This window comes from Dendropsophus ebraccatus, chromosome 14 (assembly GCF_027789765.1).
Source record: "Dendropsophus ebraccatus isolate aDenEbr1 chromosome 14, aDenEbr1.pat, whole genome shotgun sequence".
Taxonomy (NCBI): Eukaryota; Metazoa; Chordata; class Amphibia; order Anura; family Hylidae; genus Dendropsophus; species Dendropsophus ebraccatus.
Window position 1 is genome coordinate 44396798 of NC_091467.1, and position 16640 is coordinate 44413437.

Genomic DNA, 16640 nt, shown 5'->3' on the forward strand with positions numbered 1-16640 from the left:
TATACTGCAGTATTTTTTAAAAGAATCAAGAAATGGGTACATGATAGATGTCCTAGGTGTAGAGTAGATGGGGGGGGGGGTTGTATATATAATGTGGGGATGTTGTAAAAGAATATTGGTCTTGTGTCGTCCAATATATTAACGAAAAGGGAGGAATAAATAGAATTACCTATGGTTCCACAGCTGGCTATTTTAGGAGATACATCTATTATGAAGATAACTAAAAAAACAATGAAAAATGATATTATTTTATGCCAGATTGGTGTTGATTCGTAATTGGCTATCCTCTAAGCCCCCAGAGTTTGGAGATTGGGAGAGATGTGTCACCCTATATCAGCGTTTCCCAACCGGGGTGCCGCACCACACTGAGGAGCCGGGAGAACCCGCCAGGGGTGCCGCAGGATCCCAGTGGGAAATGTGCACTGTCTCTTTAAGCATCCCGAGAAGCTGCGGCCGCGCAGCTTCTCGGGATGCACAGATCGCTTTAATGTTCCGCCCGCACAGTGAGCGGGCTGAACATTAAAGCGAGCAGAATGCAGGAGCAGGACCTGTCAGCGTCCTCCTCCTGCATTCCTTCCCATAGGCCGCCGGCACTTCATACCAGCAGCCTATGGGACGCCGGGACGTGACCTCTCCGGTAGGCGTGATGTGACGTCATCACGCCTGCCGGAGGTCCCGTCCCTGCGGCTCGCAAGATGGAGCCCGAAGAGGAGGAGAGCTGCTTCCTGCAGCCACACAGCGCCGATTAGGTGAGTAGGATGTTTTTTTTTTTTAGGGGCACCTCTGGCGGCATTGTTAATTCATGGGAGCACCTCTAGGGGCATTATTAGTTCATGGGGGCACCTCTGGGGGCATTATTAGCTCATGGGGGCACCTCTGGGGGCATTATTAGTTCATGGTGGCACCTGTGGGGGCATTATTAGTACATGGGGGCACCTCTGGGGGCATTATTAGCTCATGGGGGCACCTCTGGGGGCATTATAAGCTCATGGGGGCACCTCTGGGGGCATTATAAGTTCATGGGGGCACCTCTAGGGGCATTATTAGCTCATGCGGGCACCTCTGGCAGCATTATTAGCTCATGGGGGCCACCTCTGGGGGCATTATTAGCTTATGGGGGCACCTCTGCGGGCATTATTAGCTCATAGGGGGCACCTCTGGGGGCATTATTAGCTCATGCGGGCACCTCTGGCGGCATTATTAGCTCATGGGGGCCACCTCTGGGGGCATTATTAGCTTATGGGGGCACCTCTGCGGGCATTATTAGCTCATAGGGGGCACCTCTGGGGGCATTATTAGTTCATGAGGGCCACCTTTGGGGGCATTATTAGTTCATGGGGGCCACCTCTGGGGGCATTATTAGTTCATAGGGGGCACCTCTGGGGGCATTATTAGTTCATGAGGGAACCTCTGGGGGCATTATTAGCTCATGGGGGAACCTCTGGGGGCAATATTAGCTCATGGGGGCCACCTCTGGGGGCATTATTAGCTCATGGGGCACCTCTGGGGGCATTATTAGTTCATGGGGGCACCTCTGGGGGCATTATTAGCTCATGGGGGCACCTCTGGGGGCATTATTAGTTCATGGGGGCACCTCTGGGGGCATTATTAGCTCATGGGGGCACAGCAGGGGATCCTACATACAAGGGCATCCCACATTCCTACTCGCTTTACTGCACATAACACCAAACAGCGCAGTTACTATGGGAGCCTACAGGAGGGAGAAAGGAAAGGAAGTTGCTAGAAATGTGTGGAGCCTAAATTGTTTGTCTCGCAGGCTCTGAAAAGATGAAACGTAGCTGGAAGAAATCATCATGGACTGGACATGGAGGACTGGACTGGATGGAGAGGAAAAGGGAAAGTGACGCCTCAGATCAAAGAAGACGTCACCTGTGAGTCATTGTATGACGGTTTTCTTATTTTGTAGAACATTATTTAGTAGGGGTGCCCCGAGGTAATTTTTTTTCCCAAGGGGTGCCCCGAGGTGGAAAAGGTTGAGAAGCACTGCCCTATATGAACAACACTACAAATGAAAGATTGAGTTGATGGTTAAGAGAAAATTATTTTTTATTATTATTATTTTTCTATTTATTTTTACTCCCTTGGCGGCTGGGGGTGGGTAATTTTGTATTTTGTATTGGTGTTGATGTACTAAATTACATTATGTAATTGTTTGGAAATTATGTAATAATAATATATGATTATCAAAAAATATAATAAAATAAAAGTTTAAATAAAAACCAAATTAAATATTAGGATTTTATAGAAACAAAGAAGATTGTTAGCAGAAAAGGACCAAGGTCAATCTAGTTGTCTGTCCTTATATTATTTCCTTTGTTATTATCTTAGGATAGATATATGTTTAACCCAAGCAGGTTTATATTAAGTTACTGTTAATATATTAACCCCATCTGCTGGAAGTTTGTTCCATGCTTCTACTACTCTTTTATGAAAGTAATGTTTTCTCATGTCACTTGGGATCTTTCCAACTAACCTCAGATCGGCCACCCTTGTTCTTGTGTTCAAGTTCTTACATCATATACACATGCCACGACTAGGTATAGCGGCAATCAATTTCTTATATTGTGCTTTTTCCAAATATAAACAGTTATGTCAACAATGTAATCCAGACTTCAAATAATAAATGATACCCACAAGTGCGGATAGCTAGCTAACTACTGGTCTCCTGGATGGAACAGAGGTCTCTGCCTGATTGGACACATGGACTTTAGAGCATCCTTGCAGGACGTGAAGATGGAGCCATGGTATTGTATGCGCACTCGTTAGTGTCACTCATTATATGAAGTCTGGATTACATTGTTGCAATAACTTTATATTTGGAAAAAAAACACAATATAAGAAATTGACTGCAACTATACCTAGTCGTGTCATCTTTCTGTGACATATGTTTGGATCCACTGGGGTCAGCGATCCTGGTCTTGACACGAGAGCCCACAGTGATTACAGTGTATACATAATTTGTTCAGCTTCTTAAAAATACCTCTCTCCTGAACTATAATTAGGCTTGTGCCTAACATAACAGATAATGCGCACAAAAAATCATATATGATCCAAGCGTGAATAAATGTGAACAAAGACAAAGGGTAAAGGCAAAAGCATTACTGATATTTGTATGGAATGGAGTTGAGGCCCTCTGAACCGACACGTTACGTCAGACACCACTGACTTCCCGTTGTTTTTAAGTGTTTTTTTAGTTTTTTTGTGTGTTTTTATTGAAGACTCTATGGGGGAGATTTATCAAACTGGTAGCATTCTCTTAGTTGCCTCTAGCAACCAATCAGATTCCACTTTTCATTCCTTACAGATTCTTTGAAAAAAAAAAAAAGGTGGAATCTGATTGCTTACCAGGGGCAACCAAAACTATCCATAAAGCTTGTAATATTTTGAGTGGTGTGGCAGTTACAGTTTTTACACCCTTTGTTAAATCTCCCCCAAGGAGATAAGAATTCACATATTGGTCATACTACCTGAGGTCTTAGCAGTGTGTGCACGCTCCCCTCCAACGCACGTTTCACGCAAAGCATTCTCTAGATACGACCTGATTTGCTGACAGTGTTATATAAGTCACAGCATCCAATTCAACATATGTGTAGCTTATACTGTACATCCATGTAGCAGAAAATATGCATTCTTAGTGTGACCAAGTGTCAAAGAGGAGTTGTGGCTCTCCAGCTGTGCCACGCTCTGTCACAATTCCTCCTTGGTTCCTCCTCTTGAATAATAATTTCATATTGGCCTCCAGTTCTATGCTGCTGATGACGTACATTTGTTGTGCCCTAAACTTATTCAAGTGCCATAGCAAGGAAGAGCGACGCATGCGTAGTCTACGGCGCTTGAATGAGTTTAGGCCATAGGATGTGCGCATCAGCAGCAGCACGGGAACTGGAGGCTGATATGAAATTATTATTCAAAAAGAGGAGGGAGGAGAAACCAAGAAGGAGGCATGACAGAGCGTGGCACAGTCGGAGAGACGCAACTCCTCTTTGACACTTGGTCACACTAAGATTACACATTTTCTGCTACATGGAGGGATAAGCTACAGGTACCATATTGAATAGGGTGCTGTGACCTATATAACACTGTCAGCAACTCAGGTTAAGTTAGAGTGCTGACAGATTCCCTTTAATATGTACACATGCTCTAATAGTCAAAACACAGCTAATAATCTTTTCATGCCTGTAAAGAATTGTCCACTGCATCTAGAGATAGAGGGTTCATGAACAACACCCTTGCACCACCCCTCATCATCATTAGAAATGTCGCAAGAACATTTTCTCCTGTCTGGCCATTGCACAGGTGCCTTAACGATCCAGCCCATGTCCCTTGCTGAAACAGGTGATGAATAGGAGGCAATCTGCCTGGAGCATTCCTAATGATGAAGAGGGTGGGGAGGAGGGACAGAGGAGTGGTGCAAAGTTAGGGCACAGATATTCTAGGGCAGCAAGTTTAAAAGTTGTTTTTTAGGACAATAACTACATCACCTGCCGAACGGACCCCAGGACAGATATTGGATTAAAAACAGCTTTATGAAGGTACAAGCAGTTTTGGGGGGGGGGGGGGGGGGGGGCAGATTGTGGGTACAGAGTCGCTTTAACCTTAGCTGCTAGACTATGTTCTGTTGTACTCTTTTTTCGTAAAAAATTTGTGAAAATGCTATAATAAGCCCACGTTTATTTATTTTTTAATGCATTGTGAAGAGTGTGACCAGAGAAAACTGGTAAGCCATTATCTTACACTGCATAAACCAGCATTGGTTAGTGGGTGCTACCTCCTCTATGTTCTACCCTGTATTCAGCTACACAAGCATCTACTTAAAGGGGTTATCCAGCGCTAAAAAAAACATGGCCACTTTCTTCCAGAGACAGCCCCACTCTTGTCTCCAGCTTGAGCAGGGTTTTGCTGCTCAGTTCCATTGAACTGAATGAAGCTTAATTGCAAACCGCACCTGAACTCGAGCCAAGAGCGGTGCTGTCTCTGAAAGAAAGTGGCCATGTTTTTGTAGCGCTGGATAACCCCTTTAAGACTAAAGGAGAAGCAGAAATTGCTTTGCTTCTCTCTCAATATAACTCCCAGTTTTCTATATCTCTAGATTTTTATTGATACATATGAGTACACTGAGAGAGATGTAATGGGGGAACAGCGTGTGTTATGTGGCCGCCATAAAGTGCCTTTTCTTCTCACTGCATGTTATTTCAAAATTTACCATAAAATATGAATAAGATGCAATATATTTCTTATTTCTGTAAAGCTGTCAGTCTTTTATAGCAATATGAATGCTTTTTCATGAGCAATCACCGAACAATGAGGTTATGACGTGTGTATAAATTCTGTCTAAATAAGGAACTATAGAAAATGTACATTTCTTTTTTCTACTTATTCTGAAGAAAAATATTCTTCACAATGATCAAATGAGCACCGTCATCTGTGATGAAAAGACATATCCATTTGCAAAGGAATTGGCAATGCGGGAAATAGAGCAGATACAGTACTTTTCTGAAAAAAAGCTATTGCCATAATTCCAAAGGCAAAAAAAAGCTATCATAGCCAAACCGGAATGTATCAGGCCATGACTGCAGATAACTATAGAACAAGCTGCGCAGGAGAAGCGCCTGTTTATTAAAAGGAAAAAAGAGCGCACTTACATTACAATGTGTCTCTACTTCTACGAATCTTAGTTGAAAATTAGGAACTGCTTAAATGGGGCATAAAAGTAATATTTTAGGTGTTTTTTCCATAATAAAATTTACAGTACCCTCCATAAGGTGGACCAGGGTACCCACTTCACTATTTATTAACCAAACCCACAGGCACAGAGGGCTGGGGTGTAAGACCTCTTTATTGTAAACATCACCCTAAAATATTACTTTTATGTAATAAAATCTCAATTATGGGATCATATCTAGAGAGGAGCAAACTTTTCAAAAGTTTGGTTTGTCGGGTTCTCCAAACTTTGAAACAACTGAACCTCAAACAAAACAATGTGGGAACGTAAAACATGCTGTCATAAGTAAATATACACAAAAGAAGCTGGTGGGGCAAGAAAGCAAATCAGCATACATGGGGATTGCAACTATACAAGCTGTATGCAATTGCTTAATCCCCTAAAGTAATATGATTTATATTATTTTAGGGGGATTTAGAAGTTGCATACAGTTAATTTTTTGTAATATAGATTTGTATAGACCTGTCATTTTGACAGGAGTTTCCGCTCAGTACAGGTTTTCCAGCTCAAGAGTGGGCCCCCTGGCTATAGAGCCTGTAAAATGGCTATCATTAACTCCTGAATTATTACCCCAGTACTCACCGCCACAGAAGTACTAGGAAGATCTGAAGCGGTAGCAGGTTGGTATTATTAGGCTGGGAGGGGTCAAATAAATGGCCCTTCCCATCCTGATATTACTAGACTGCTTTTTTTTTTTTTTTTTTTAAACCTGGCTGGTTATGAACTGGTGGGGGGAGGGGGAGAGGAAGGTCCTACACACACTTTTTATTAATTATTATTATTATTTTATTAAACAGTATGCAGTCCTCAGTATAGAGGGGAAGCCATACTTTTTAATTAAAATAAAAACAAAAACAGTAAGCCCCCCCTTTTGTTTCATAACCAGCCAGGTAAAAACTAAAGAGCTGTAGCCTAGTAATACAAGGTTGGGAAGGGACATTATTACCGCCTCAGACCCAGAGCACCATTATTTAGAATGTCTTGGGTCTGCTGGTACCTGGCTTTTTGCAGTACCCCATGACAATAGGCTTTGGGGGATTTAATTTTGGGGGGTTAGTGATAGACATTTTACGGACTAATGTTAAGCTCCAGCAAGAAAGGGACTCTGTCCTTCAGACAGCTTTCACTACTAAGCCTGTAAAGTAATTAAATTTTTTAAAAAGCAGTGATAATTCTTGGCACCCCATGTTGGCACTTGTGATAAATTAGTGGATTTTTAATTGCTGTTAGGGTGCTCGGTCTCTAAAAGGTTTTCAATCACTGCCCTACAGGAAGTTGTGTATTCTTTCCAGTCTGACATGGTGCTCCCTGCTGCCACCTCTGTCCGTGACAGGAACTGTCTAGAGCAGGAGAGGTTTTCTATGGGGATTTGCTGCTGCTCTTTACAGTTATGGCAGCATAAAGCACAGTGTCAGACTGGAAAAAATACATCACTTCCTGCAGTACATACAGCAGCTGATAAGTAATGAAATACTTGAGTTTTTTTTAAATAGAAGTCATTTACATATCTGTATAACTATCTGACACCATTTACTTTTACTCCCATCTGAAATACTCTTTAACCATTTTAAAAGGAAAGTCTCACACTAATGTTCCAAAAGATGCAATATCTGCCTATCTTTATCTTCAGGTATTCACGGTTACTTTGTACCTTCTTCTTAAATGTCCAACAACTTGCAACGTCTTGGACTTAATTTTTATCATTCGTGTCAGACATTCAATGTGTCGCACTGTATCTTTGCTCTATTTTGGTGCAGAACATCACCGTTCTGTCTCATGTGACCCTATCTCTTCTTGATTTATGTGTTTGCTTTTGGTTCTCTCTCTTTCTAAACCATTGTTTCTGAGTGTTCTGTTATACATACTGTATACTGGTCAATATAAAATCAAACTCTTCTGAAATCTAATAAGCAACTACTTCCAGTTGCTGTGACCTTATTACATGTAGACATATGTTATTATTAAGACACATGAATTCCTCCTTGTTGTAGAGAGGCGCTTCCTGGGAAACCCTCCTTATCTCAACCTGAATGAACGCTGTGTTACTACATGAATCAATTCCCTAGCAATTAATTAAACCATTCCCAGTTGGTTTTACAATGAAACATCTTCATTTATCATACCACTACATCCCCAGTCAATGCGGAAAAGCACCTCAGTTTATCTTCCAAGGAACTATTCCCATTTGTTGTTGGGGCCCCGTCCTAATGGTTACTGAAGTCAAAGCTTAAAATAAATAGCGACACGGTCGTGTTTATAGATCAGTAATGGCTGTAGATCAGCGGTGGCTAGTTTACACAGAAACATAAATCAGGTCTCTACTCCCTTACTCATGTAAACCCTTACCAAGATAGAGTACGCCATTAAGCTGCTATTCACATGATGAAAAGTGACAATTCTAATTGGTAAGGGTCTGACTGGTGGAACCCCCATGATGCGGAGAATTACGGGGCTGCACTGCTAGGTAAAGTAAAACATTCTTTTTTACAATGTTTGTTTTCCATTTACTTTAATGGAACCCATTTATTTTACTGTGATTCTTTTCTAGTCATGTCATCACACTTTGGCTTTTGTCAGTGTCACTCAGATTCTTGCATTTGCCCATTTTCCCAGCTTCCGGCTATGTTAACACGACGTCAAAAAAAGAAAAATTAAAAAGACGTCTGTTATTGCCGCGATTTAACTGACTGCTATGCATTGAAGTCAATTGGATGAAGGACGTCCGATGCACAGCGTGTATAAAATGACAGATGTTATCTGCATGGTTGTCAAAATAATGATCATGTCAATTATTTTCAGACGTCTTTTGCAAACAGCGGACGTTATTTTTTGTTGTTCAGTTTTTCTTTTTTCACCGTCGTTTCCCCATTTTTACTATTAAAGGGAACCTGTCACTCGGTATTACGGCACAGAGCCCGCCCGACCCTCTGGTGGAGCCCCGGATACTTTGCTGCAAGTCCCGCTTCTGGACCCGGTCCCCGGACGGAGATATCGGCACCAGAAGGTGAACACGCGCTGTATGCTAATTACATGAGATGAATCCGATGCCCATAGAGAATGACTGGAGCCAGACTTATCTCTGGAGCACGCGCACCTGGCTGCCGTCAGCGATATCTTTGTCCTGGGAACCGGGTCTAGGAGCGGGACTTGCAGCAAAGGGTAAGTATACGGGGCTCCACCGGAGGGGTCGGGCAGGCTCTGCGTCAGAATGCCGGGTGACAGGTTCCCTTTAAATTCAATGCACTTTTCAATTAAAGACACACCCAAAGGCTATGTTCACATAATGTAATAATTCCTGCAGCCAATACAGAGGTATAGGCTACAGGAACGTCCTGAATGCTGCCCGGCGGCTGCCAGTGTAATAGCATAGTATACGCTTCGGGCGGGATTTCTATCGGCACTGTAGAAAACCGACATGTCAGTTTTCTGCAGCCACTATTCATTGAATAGCGGCCGCCGAAAACCGTGTCAGTGCACACTATGGAGCGAGCGGCTCCGGCAGCACGCTCCATAGTGTGCAGTGGGGAATACTGATGCGGGCGCACTTGGATGCACCCGCATCAGAACTCTGCGGCAATAAAGATCATCAGGCCGGTACTGCAGTACTGGTCGGGATGACCTTTTCAGAGACCGGCCGGGTCAATGAACGGCTGGGTCTCATACGTAGTGATACGTACTCCTTCACTCCATACCATGAATTCTTGCAGATGAGGATAACCATTTGAGTCCCGTCTATGATTACATAACCAATAAACTAAACTGTAAAATATAACTTAAAGCATGAAGGGGTATTTATACAAATCTGTATTGGCCAAGAAATGCACACGACTCAACAAATTTAAATGTTCATCTTTATTAATGGTTCATAGCGGGTACAGAGAGATGACATCACAGCTGTTCCGCATCACCTTAACACTTCCTTGGAAGTTCATGGGAGATCTGCATAACGGCGTGTTAAATACCCCTACTAGTCAAATAAAATATAGCTAAAACAGCTGACAATATAATTTCTACAGTGCAACATCATTTACCAACATAATTATGTATTTAAAAACATATAGGGGGAGATTTATCAAACATGGTGTAAAGTGAAACTGGCTCAGTTGCCCCTAGCAACCAATCAGATTCCATCTTTCATTTCCCCAGTCTGTGAGGAATGAAAGGTGGAATCTGATTGGTTGCTAGGGGCAACTGAGCCAGTTTCACTTTACACCATGTCTGATAGATCTCCCCCATACTGTATATAATGTATGGGAGATTGTTTCTATTATTTAACCCCATAGGGCCACATTTGTATCAGAGGCTACCATGTGTTCCAAGCCTACAAATTGCAACACCGCTGCATCAATTTTGTGGATCTCATTCACACGCCTGATTAAACATGATGCGTCTTTCCCAGATCCTAAACAATATAAATGTTCATTTAATGTGATCTATAAATGCACAAATCAGCAGGCACCAATACTAAATGTGTTGTGTCCCAATACAGATTGTAATGCCCCACAAATAAACTTCAATTGGAGGAGGGGGGGCGATTTATCAAAGGGGTGTAAAGTAGAACTGGCTCAGTTGTCCCTAGCAAACAGATTCCACTTTTAATTCTTCACAGATTTCTTAGAAAATAAAAGGTGGAATCTAATTGGTTGCTATGAGCGAATTCTACTTTTCACCAGTTTGATAAATCTCAACATATGTGCACTGTCTATTTCTGCTTTTCGTAAAAACAAGTCAATTGCCTTAAGACTAAGGATGGTCCGAACCGCCGAGCTTTGGGTTCGTATGAACCCGAACGCTCGGCATCAGATTCCCGCTGTCTGCCTGCTCCGTGCAGCGGGTGGATACAGCGGGAGGACCGCCTGGAAAACTGGGATACAGCCTATGAATATGGCTGTATCCCAGTTTTCCAGGCGGTCCTCCCGCTGTATCCACCCTCTCCATGGAGCGGGCAGACAGCGGGAATCATTGCTGAGAGTTCGTTCGTACGTATGTTCGGAACATCCCTACTTAAGACCATCACTGTGGCGAATTTAAGTATATAGACTCCCCACATCAATTGTGCTCAAAACTCAGGTTGCCACAATCCAGAAAGTATGAAGGTACAATTTTCTCATGGAAAAGTAGCTCAACGACAAGTCACAACCCGCCACTATTGGCCTTCCTGGACATTGTACCATTTTCCTTGATAATATACAGTACCTGTCTTAACCCCTCACATTTCTCAATATTAAATGTAATTGAAGGATTACAAAAATTTTTATAACTTTTTTAGGGGGTTGACTAAGGTTCTCACTATGATTCCACAAGTATATCGCCAAACATTACGGAATAGGCGATTGCTCGCGCAACAGTTGTTCAGCCAGTTGTCACTAGCACTGAGAAGGAGAGATGGCAGTATGCACACATAAGTGTCACCAGGTCATTCTGCACCTGTTTCGAGGGGCAGATGGCAGCAGTGATCAAGTGTAAAGGCTCAATTACATGATACAATTATTGACCTTATGTGGCCGATTACCGGTCTTTTAGGATGATAATTGTTTAGTTTAATAGCGCATGTTGAAATGCATAGTGTCAGCTGAGCATAGCCCGCTGAAAGATCCCGATCATGTCAGTGATGGTCTGCTGCTCATCAACCCGAGCAATAAGAGCAGCAGCAGCATACCGCTGCTTACCTCCATGGGAAGACCCTAATGCTGCTCCCCGCCAACCCTCCGGCTGCTCCCTGATCCCTGTCTGTGCGGAGGAGCGAGCGGGGAACAATCCAGAAGTGAGTGCTGAACTGTCTCCCGGAAAATTGTGCCGTGTAATGCGCCCTTGAAGGGATTATCCAATGCTACAACAACATGGGTACTTTTTCCCAGAGACAGCCCCACTATTGTCTCCAGCTTGGGCAGGGTTTTGCTGCTCAGTTCCATTGAAGTGAATAGAGCTTAATTGCAAACGGCACCTGAACTGGAGACAAGAGTCGTGTTGGATCTGAAAGAAAGTGGCCATGTTTTTGTAGCACTGGATAACCCCTTTAAGTTTGTCGATTAATTTCAAGCAGGCGAGGGATATTGGCTGTAAAGTGTAAGAAAACCTTGCCAGAGTTTAAAGTGATTTTCTTATCTATATTATAAAAACAAATGTCTGTTTGTCCACCCTCTATAGGTGTCTGAAGGCTTTAACCATCTGAACCCAAATTTGGAATATAGGCACACTTGGTGCCCGGGAAGATTAGTATATAGGTCCTAACCTTGTTAGACATACACAGCACCCGCTGACTGTGGTTTCTGTAGGAATCCAAATCCAAAGTCCAAAAATCTTTATGTTTATGCACCTGGCAATCAAACTGCCAATGTGGTTTATCAACAGGCTCTGCCGTCTCCTATCAGTTTGGCTGTTTAGGTTAAAAATTAACTAAACAGTGTGCAACTGCTAGGGTATATAGGCCTATTAGTGATTTCCACCAGTGAGGGTGTAAATCAGCCTCCTGGGCATCTGGGGGACAAATTCAATGAACACACAAAAAACTATTTAAAACGGCCGTAACTGGGTACTTTTTGCAGTCTACATTATAAGGCTAGGTTCACACATCATCTATTTTTGGCCATTCGTCGGCCATCTTTGTAGACGTACACCATTTTGAGGTTAAATAACGCTTGTTATTTTAAAATAACTTCCATAATTCCAAAATATTGGACGTTATTTGACTTCCAAATGACAGACGTCCACAAAGATGGCCGTCGAGGTGTTCTGTGAACCTAGCCTAATGCCACATTCACACAACGTATCTTTTGTATTAATCACAGGCGTAGTTGCAGATTGCAACAACGGAAGTGATTAGTACAAAAGATACATTGCATAGTCAGAGAGAATCGCGGCCAGAATTCCAACCGGCCACACAAAAAACTGACATGTCAGTTTTGTGCGGCCGCTATTCAATAGCACACAGGCGGGTCACAGAACGGCTGGTGTTATTCTCTGTGTGAACTCTGCCTAACAGGGAATGTCTGTTTCTGTATGTCCTATATAGGCATCCAAGCGACTGAACCATGTGGCCCAAGATTTGGTAAGTTGTTGTGCCATACTGCCACTTTGTTAAGGTACAATGGAGCACTGGATGTCAAAATCTGTACAAAGGGTCAATTTCTGTACCAAAGGAAAAAAAAAAAATCTGCAGCATGTGATAAGATTTATAAAATCTCCACGTGGATGAATGTAATCTGCTATGGATTTTCCACTTGCAAATCCACATGGAAAATCCACAGCATTTGCAACACATTTACTCTAAAAGTTCTCAGGAAAAAAGGCTTTATTTATTTAAAGTGTAATAAAAATATTTAGAATTTAAAATTAACTCAAAATAATAATGTTGAAAAAAAACAAAAATAAATGAAATGCAATAAGGTCAGCCATTAAAATGAATCTTGCTTACTGGTGATGTCTCAATGACACTGCGCTGCAATATTCCATACTGGATGCACAGATGGGCCATAATCATGGTAATGCATTGCCTAACATATGTGTTCATTGACCCTAAGAGCAGAAGTCAGTGTTTTTACATGGGGCGCACTGTGCGAGTCTTTCCCCTTTGTCGTAACAGCATGTTACTGAGTGACTGTATCAGTGATTAAGTAGCTGACAGCGGAGGAGTGATTGAGAGTTATATTATAATCAGTAAGCTATATACTGCATTAGATATGCTCTGTAAGCAGGCCAACCCAGCTAGAATACTTTCAGTATATAATATATATGTCCTGCATTTTAATATGTACAGATAATAAAATAAAAAAAAATACAAAAGATAAACAAAATAATATTCACCACCATAACGCATACCATGTATTTTTTTTGGGGGATTTTTCGGCATATACCCATCAGATTTCACAGAATTGCTTTACAATATCCACCATATCAGCCAAAGCTCTCTTAATCCACTCCCTTTATGAAAGCACACCATGTACAATTCAACACAGTTAGATCCCCTTTGGCAATGAAGCTCAGTTGAAATAACTAAAAACTGTAATACCACTCATCCCCAGTCTTGGAACAAATCCAACTATGTGCTGATTGTTAATTCCACCATTGAAATCCTGAGAGTTGTAGTCTCATTTTTTATTTTTTACCACAGATACCCTATACAGTATATATGCCTCTCTCCCAGGTGGAAGCTGGATGAACTGTTTGTCTCACTCACTACATTCTAGAAGATACACTAACAAATGAACCTGAAACTCATCCAACTATTCAGTGCTTGTTAATCCTTTAATAAAAGTCCCACCATTGGGATCCTGGGAGTTCTAGTCTAATTCTTACCATGAAGACCTTACAATTTTATGCGTCTCCTGGGTGGGAGCTGTATAAACCTTCATATCATCCATTGCATTCTAGTCGTACAATAACAAATGGAACTGAAACACAGCTCAGGCTTCTAGGGTAGAAGGAATGAAGAGACAATAATTCCAATGAAAATTAGACAAGCGGACTTGCCTCCAGTATACATATATATATATATGCCAATGGCCACAGCAATTTGCAATTGATGCTGTAGAATGTTACATCACTGTATACTATTACATTCAGTAGTTTCATATTAACCCTGAAAACTTTATCTAACCCACAATATAATATTAATACGGAAATATATCCAGAACTGTATGTGTGATCAGGCACTAAGGTCCTGTGCCTAGGGCAGCAGTGCTGAGTGGGGCAGCACTTCAATAAGTACAAAATAATAAAAAAAATAAATATAAATATTTTGGTTGTAGCTGCAGCTGCCATGCAGAGGGCTTGGTGGAATTCACATGGATTGAAATTACCTGCAGATTTTCAGCCATTACATTGCGGATGTGGGATTTCTTTCACTACTTTGTGTGTACAGGGACCAGATTCACGGTGCATCTGCAACATGTAACTCATGCGGTGTCAAATCTACATGAAAAATTCTAAAGCTTGTGGGATCGCGCTAATAGGGTGTATTCAGTCCCAGTACCTAGGGCAGCACCAGCTTTAAATACATTCTTGAACATGTTATAGTAACAGTTTCTTCTTATGACTTTTACCACTAAAACATAGGCACCTATGACTCTCCATACCGTAATAACACAAGGTATATGAAGGCTGCCCAGCCTATTCACTGAATAATCGTCCCTTACACGGACAGGAAATCTGAGGCTCGGAATATAATCATTCACCTGCCAGAATCAGTCCTCATCCACTTAACAAGTGTATTACGAATGCCGATATAAACTATTAGAATACCAGAGATAACGTAATATAAGAAATGACGGTGCCCATACCTGACATGCAAACGATGAAATTTGCTTGAAGGAAAAAAAACACCTCCCAAACAATTTCCATTCTATGATTTTCATACCACCTGCATCACTTAGAGGAATGATCAATACAACACTTCCCAACGGTTCAGCAACGGTTCCTCTTTGCCTGAAGAGATTTTCCAAATATATTTACACATGTCCAAAAAAAATCCAGCCAAGGGTCTTAACTCGATTCCGTTTTCCCCATTAAAAAAAAAACAACAAAAAAAAAAAGGAGCTGGTAATAAGAAGAAGGAAAAAAAGAAGAAAGAACACACAAGACACTAAAAAAGAAGGAAAGCCAGAGCGGAAAGAAATAAAGGTAATCTCCAGAGCCCGATCTCCTCGAGAGATAGACGGTAAAATAGAGCTAAATTACTAGTTGACCAGCAAGATCATTATCCATGTAGTCATTCCCCAAGGATGGACATTAAGCTTTTAGTTTATCCGTACAATGTAGTTCCCATGGATATCCCAGAACTGGTGGTGTTGGTTTTTTTATTTCCTTCCTGTAGCAAAAGAGAAATAATAAGAAAATATTTTGCAAGGCAGATAGGAAAAAAGAATATAAGCCCGGTGTGATGCTATGTGACTGACTGCTGCAGATAGTATTGAATGCTTTCTCATTTCTGCAGACTGCCTCTCCTCGGTTGGGCGCCAGGGGGCGCACGGACACCACTTACTTACTCCTCCAAGTCACCCAGCGCTGCTTGAATGGTCCATCCTAAAGAATTCAGGTGCTCCCCAGCCCTGTATACATTACACTACAGTGGATTACAGACTGGCAGGCAATACACTGAGCCCATATGCAAAGCCAGGATAGGAATACCAGGCTGGCTCCTTACCCCCCTCCCCAGGACTATGGGGGAGTTAGGAGCTGTTTGCCCCCCAGCTCTGCTATACCACCCTGTGTCTATCACCCCCTGGCTGCATGCCCCATCTACTGCTGCAGCTAATGAATAGAGAGGAACTTACCAAAGATCCCGAGTGCCTGCTGCCTCCCTCTGTGCCCACAGTGGGTGGGGGCTGCCGCCGGTGTACTCCACTAGTGGGATATTGGTGGAGCTGGAGGATGTGAGGGCAGTGTGCTCCAGCTTCGCACATCAGCACACCGACGAAATTAACTGGCAGAGTTGCCGCTCATGCGCACCTGTCATCACATTGGGAGGCTGCGCTGCCGGCTGCTGCAGGTAGGGGGCGCCACGGGTCACTGCTGCGGGAAAGTTTAATGTGGTGTGGGCGCGGGGCTGACTGCCGGCTGCGGGGCCCCCTCCTCCCCTGACACTCGGGCGGCTCTGGGATCCGGCGACGCTGCTGTCTGTGAGGGAGAGGGGAGACAGAGAGTGGCCGGACACACAGGGATGAGCTGCGGCCGGGGGAGGAGAGGGGAGAGGAGGGGGACGCTGCTGCTGCTGCTGTCACCGGGAGATAGTGCAGCACGGAGCACACGTGGAGAGAGACGAGGGGGACACAGTAATTACCGGAGGAGGGAGAAGAGTTTGGCTGAAGGAATCATTATAACCCCTCAGCAGCCACCAGCACAGGAAGAACAGCGCATTGGTTTGTGGTGGCAGCATAAGGGTTAAAAGGATTCATTCAGG

General features: G+C 42.8%; 1 protein-coding gene across 1 annotated transcript in view; it reads right to left on the bottom strand.

Moving 5' to 3' along the window:
• The window catches only part of CA10 (carbonic anhydrase 10), a 206001-nt gene extending 189674 nt beyond the window's left edge, over positions 1–16327 (bottom strand). The window contains exons 1-2 of the mRNA XM_069952317.1: positions 16015–16327; positions 15022–15548 (exon numbers count right to left, since the gene is read on the bottom strand). Coding sequence (XP_069808418.1) covers positions 15022–15082 — 61 coding nt within the window. The 5' untranslated portion in view covers positions 15083–15548; positions 16015–16327. The remainder of the gene's footprint in view (positions 1–15021; positions 15549–16014) is intronic.
• Positions 16328–16640: the final 313 nt, after the last annotated feature.